The following is a 5756-nucleotide window of genomic DNA, read 5'->3' as shown; positions in this document are numbered from 1 at the left end:
ACACACACACACACACACACACACACACACAAATGATCAAAATGCTCAGTCGGTAAAAGGAGAGTAAATGTTTGCTTCTTTGTTTGCCCTCCTACCTGTCGAGTCAATACAACAGTCATTATCTGACAGAGAGAGAGAGAGGAAGAGAGAGAGAGAGAGAGGGGGGGGAGAGGGGGGGAGAGAGAGAGAGAGAGCATTTGAGGAGATGTGTGTCTCTTTATTGTAAATTGGGGCAAACAAGCAGTTTTAACTCAAGTCAGACACACACACACTCAAACACATAATAATTAATCATTTTACATAATAACCCACGTAAAGTACAGTTGATTGGCACAGACTGTATGGTAGCAAACACACAACAACTCTAAGTGTATGTGTTTAAGAGGCCAGTGTGTGTGTGTCTGTGTGTTTCCATTTTAAGGTGACAGGTTTAAGGTTAATTTAGGTTAAGGTAGGGGTTAGATTTGTTAATCTAATTAACTAGTTCTCCAATTAAGTGAGGACTGGTTACGGTTCAAGTTAGAGGAATTTTTGGGGGGGGATTAGACTGTTCACAATGAATGGAAGTCAATGAAAAGTCCTAAAAAGAAAAGTGGCTCAAATCTGTGTGTGTGTGTGTGTGTGTGTGTGTGTGTGTGTGTGTGTGTGTGTGTGTGTGTGTGTGTGTGTGTGTGTGTGTGTGTGTGTGTGTGTGTGTGTGTGTGTGTGTGTGTGTGTGTGTGTGTGTGTGTGTGTGTGTGTGTGTGTGTGTGGTGGGTGTGTGGGTGTGTGTGTGTTAAAGACCAACTCTGGGGACAACATTTTCAAGAATCAAGAATTTGGGAACGGATGGACCTTATTAGGAAAAAGCCAGATTAGTGGCTATGATATAATGGTTAAATAATTTGAAGTCTATAAAGCTGACCTATAACCAAGTGTGTGTGTGTGTTTAGTGTGTTTTGTGTGTTTTGTGTGTAGCGGCTGGTACTTTGTCCCTGTCGACCTTTGGCCTTCATCACGCTGGTTTCCTCACCGATCCTCCTGTGAAACCAGGTGAAGTGTCTCAGACGTTAAATGCAGATACGTAGACACGTGGACATACATCATACATCACACATCACACAGCTGTTTGCTTTGTCTCTGAGGAACTACAGACACACACACCAAGTTCACTGGGTGCACAGCGCCCCCCCACCCTGCAGACTGATGACAGCATGTCAGATCGGTCAACTACGTGCCTGACAGGTCATTGACTCCGTTAGACTTTTACAGAATCACTTTACCTTCATCTCGAGAGATAAAGTCAATATGTTCTAAATGTGGTTACTTTTCTGTGGAGGAACTGAAGATACACAAAAAATAAAACCTGAAAAACACAGTGGCGCCCTCTTGTGGTCACACGTGAAAGGAGCTACTGGGCTGGCGGTAAACAAATTTAGGGTAAACTGTCGGATACATAAAGCACACAATCACACAGACACACACACACACACATATACACCATGTGAATATAGTGAAATATACAGTGTGTGTACATTATACATGAATAAATGTAATGTTTTGTTAAAATTAATTGTTAAATGTAGCCTGTACTACATGTTACTTAAAGTTACACTAATATATAAACATGAAAATGTAAAATATGTACTTCAAAGATATGTATTATTATTATTATTATTATTATTATTATTATATCCACATGACTGTTACACTATTACATATCATATCATTAGATTATTATCAGTGACGCATTAATGTGTTTTCCAGGATCAAGACAGATGCAAGTGGCATGAAAATGATAAAATTAAAAAACATACAACACTTTTTGTATATTTTAGCTATTAACTATAAGAAAGTATCACGTCACATGTAGATTAATGTACATTTACAACCATTCATCTGCTCACAACTGTTGTTCTTCACTTTCTTCAACATGGAGTTGATCTTGCAGGTGTAATTTTTTGCAGCCTTGAAGCTTTTTCTCATTTGTTTGTCTGTTCATCACTTTGTCATCGGAGGTGTCAGGTCTGCTGTCACACTTCACTTCCTCTGCTCCGTCCTCTTTTAGTGTCAAACAGTTTCACACTGAACCACTAACGAGCGACCTCCTCCTCTGGTCTCATTGCTCTCACGCTTCTCTCCTCCTCTGCAGCCACGATGCTGAGGGGTCTCTCGGGCCGATGGGGTCTTTTCCTCCTGGCTGCTCTGATTCCTGGTAAGTTCGATGATATTCCAGTTTAATGTACTATTGCGTGAACTCTCTCTCTGTGGCTCAGTCTTTGTCTTCATCTGGAACCAACACATTTCAGTTTTTGATGGAACATCTGTGTTTCTCTGCTTCTCGTACACATCCTCTGTTCCTGAGCCTGACACTGATATCATTATATATTTATATATTTATATATTTATGATACCATGCAGCACTAATGTCTGTTTTATAAAATATACCTGATGATGATTTCTAACGATTCATTTAATGTGTGGTTATTGATAATGACGGTTGCTGCTCTCGGCTCTGTGTGTTCTCTGGTTTCCTGTCCCAGTGAACGTTGCTGCTGTGGTCTTTACTTCTCCCACTCACTCAGTCTTCTCTGACTTTGTGGTTTAAACATCAGATGACACGACAATAACCAGAGTTCATACGAATAACACAGCGTCACATCTCCACATCTACTGGTTCATCTTCAGATATCTGTGAATAGCGGCAGTTGTAGCTTTTAAACTGTTTAATCAGAAGCTATTGTTAAGTTCTTGTGACTGTGATACTTTGACTGTATCTAAACTTGTTAAACTGTTGAAATGACCACATTGCAGCTGGTTTATTGAATTTGAAAAGTTGTCTTGTTCTATAACAATAATAAAATGTCTCTTCCTCCACCAGGCGTCCAGCTCCAGAGCAGCTACAACTCTGTCTCACCGGCCCCCGGCTCTGAGCAAAATAACTTCCATCCGGTCCTGCAGCCCACTGAGGCCACTCCTCAATTAGGTACACACAGACACAACATAGACACAACACAGTCATAACACAGACACAACACAATAATTATCATGAAACATGCGAACAAAAGAACCAGTTTCTGTTGCAGACGGAATCATGAAGATATTGAAATCCTGGAATCAGGGCGATGTTAACTAATTATTACACAATGACAAGTGTGTTTGTGTTTGTGTCTGTGTGTTAGTTAATGTATGTATGTGTGCACATTGTGTGTGCTTGTGTGCACAGGGAAATACAAGCTGGAAGGTCTGGATGGGAAAATATGTATCAAAGCCACCATGGGAGTCGAGTTCATCGTCATCGAGAAGAAGGTTAGAGGCTGTGACTGGCTCAGCACTCTGTGTGTGTGTGTGTGTGTGTGTGGTGTCCAGCCTGTTTCCCTTGGTCTGATTGTGTGAACGTTATATTTTTCAGTATTTCAGCCGTGTTGCAGAAAGAGTGTGTTTGTGTCAGCATCTGTTCATGAGGTGTTAAAATTTGGTTTCCTGTTCAAACTCAACTTGAAAAGAAAGAAAAAGAGAAATTCAGACTCAGACAGAAAACGTGAAATAAACATGAACACCCTCTTGCACGATTCAAAGGGAAATGTGTGAAGAGACGACGACTCCATTGACATGAGTCACTTTTCTCTCCTCCCTCTACAGACCTGGTACTACAGCCTGGACCCGACCAGGGTCACGACGAGCGGCTACTGCGGCAAAGAAGTTGCTGTTCTCTCTCTCACGCTGCCAGGAAACTCTGCTAGTCTGCAGCTCACCTTCAAAAAGGTACAAGACGCACAGATTCACATCTCAGACCCAGAACAGGACATATCCCAGCCTGTGTCACATATTCCTGTGATATGAAAATAATAAAGACAAAGTGTTTCATTAATTTCTCTTGCGGAATGTAAAAGGAATTTGCAAATTCCATGTGACCAGAGGCAGAATGTTGCACAAAGCAAAAAAGTTCATGATACAAAATCACACACACATTTCCATAATATTCAGAATTTCTGGCATTATGAAAATAACTGAAAATAATCTGAGGTTTTCTTCCTCCACTGCTGGAAATGCTTTAAAAATGTTATATAATCACATAATTAGAAATTCAACTACACCAAGAAAAGATTGTCTGTCAGGTTTGAATCTATATCAAAATTCTGTTATGTTTGTTTATTTGGTAAAATTGTGCATCTGTTCATAATCCAGAGATTTCTGAGTCGATCTCTGTGTTTTTATCTGCAGGAAAATAAAGTTTTCTACATCACCAAGCTGACGTCTCACCTGTCCCCTCTGCCTGTTTGCCCGAAATGTGCAAGTAAGACCAGACAGAATAAAAAGGAGAAGATGAATAAAACAGTATCTGGATATGATCCAGCTGTGAAATGAACCCGTCTGTGTTTCACCCCCACAGATAAGACCTTCTCTGGCATAATGGACCACGACAAGTTGTTCAAATCCGAGAACGGTCGCAGCTTCAACTGCAAATCTGAGAGTTTGCTGTTGATGTCGTCCGAGCTGAGGATCAAACTTGTCCCACTGCAGTTTCAGGCCTTCACTCTGCTCAACGGACGCTATGGAAAAGGTGAGTGAGCAGAACTACGACCTGGAAGTGAACGTACAGAGCTGAATATAGTTCTGCAAATTAAAATGATATTTCAGACTCTAAAATAGTAAATGGTCTCTGGCCTGTAGCACTTGTTTAGTCTTGGTGAGCAATCAAAATGTTTTTCAGTACAAGTCTCATTCATCCGTTCACACACTTTTGACACAGATGTCAGGAACCGGGGTTTGAACTATAAACGTTCTAGTTAGTGGACAAACCGCTCCTCCCCTTGGCCACAATGGACTTGATTGAGTTTCATCTCGGGAGTTCAAACCAAGCAGGAAGCTGTGCCGGATGCACATTTATATAAAAAGTCTGATCTGTGACGTTTGTACTGACGAGATTAAAGATTCAGTTTCTTTACTATCTGTGACCATCGTGCTCCTCTCCTCTGTTGCAGAGGTGGAGTGCTGGGCTGACTTCAACAAGCGAGTGATTCCCATCATCGTCGGGGCCACAGTGGTGGGCCTCCTCCTCATCGCTGTGCTGACCTTCCTCCTCATCAAAGACCGCCGCAGACAAGGCTACGAGGAACTCTGAGAGATTCACTCCGTCTCAGAGAATGTTTCACATGAACTGTCTGTCGAGAAAGTGTTAAATGTATTTATTTGACTACGAGTTATTAGCTTATAAAATAAACAAATTTAACATTTTAATTTTCTCTTTGTAACTTGTCTGAACCTGAATTTCAGTTTGTTTTAAATTTCTCTTTACCTTCTGTGATGACTTTAGTTAACTGGCCGTTGTTTACATTTTCAGATTTGTTGTTTTTTTTAAAGTTATTTAATAAAAACAGAGACTGAAAAGTAGTTATCAACTCAGATGAATGCTTTCCAGGTGCCTGCTGGTCCTGGATCTGTTTACCTACTGCACAAAACTGTGAAATTAATAGTGTCCGTTTTAAATTTGCTCTGGTTTGCAAAGTCACTCTTCTTGTCAATAAAATTCAATTAAAGGTTTAAGAGTGAAATTATTACTGTAATAATTATTAATTATTAACTGTAATGACCTCCTGTAAGTGGATTATGTGACTGGGGAGAATAATACTACTATTACAAATTATATAAATACAATAGTAACGATGTGTTATTATTGTTATTAGTAGTACTGTAGTTGTTATTTTAAGAAACGATTAAACACCCAAAAAATATGTGTACAAATAATAAAATATTTGTATTCATATTTAAAGAAA

General features: G+C 39.9%; 1 protein-coding gene across 1 annotated transcript; it reads left to right on the top strand.

Moving 5' to 3' along the window:
- The first annotated feature begins 773 nt into the window (after positions 1-773).
- On the top strand, positions 774-5429 carry lamp3 (lysosomal associated membrane protein 3). Its single transcript, XM_062395483.1, has 8 exons — positions 774-1032; positions 2132-2194; positions 2861-2965; positions 3206-3288; positions 3622-3744; positions 4204-4276; positions 4373-4543; positions 4965-5429. Exons 2-8 carry the CDS (start codon positions 2137-2139, stop codon positions 5102-5104), a joined length of 753 nt encoding a protein of 250 aa, XP_062251467.1. The 5' UTR covers positions 774-1032; positions 2132-2136; the 3' UTR covers positions 5105-5429.
- Positions 5430-5756: the final 327 nt, after the last annotated feature.

This window comes from Platichthys flesus, chromosome 9 (genome assembly GCF_949316205.1).
Source record: "Platichthys flesus chromosome 9, fPlaFle2.1, whole genome shotgun sequence".
Classification (NCBI taxonomy): domain Eukaryota; kingdom Metazoa; phylum Chordata; class Actinopteri; order Pleuronectiformes; family Pleuronectidae; genus Platichthys; species Platichthys flesus.
The sequence above is the reverse complement of the archived record's forward strand: the minus strand, read 5'-3'. Positions and strand labels throughout refer to the sequence as shown.

Excerpts from the sequence above, each read along its gene's own strand:
- lamp3 (XM_062395483.1), top strand. The coding sequence starts at position 2,137 with ATGCTGAGGGGTCTCTCGGGCCGATGGGGTCTTTTCCTCCTGGCTGCT. Across the intron at positions 2,966-3,205 it reads TGAGGCCACTCCTCAATTAG|GGAAATACAAGCTGGAAGGT; the intron begins GTACACACAGAC and ends TTGTGTGCACAG. Across the intron at positions 3,745-4,203 it reads TGCAGCTCACCTTCAAAAAG|GAAAATAAAGTTTTCTACAT; the intron begins GTACAAGACGCA and ends TTTTATCTGCAG.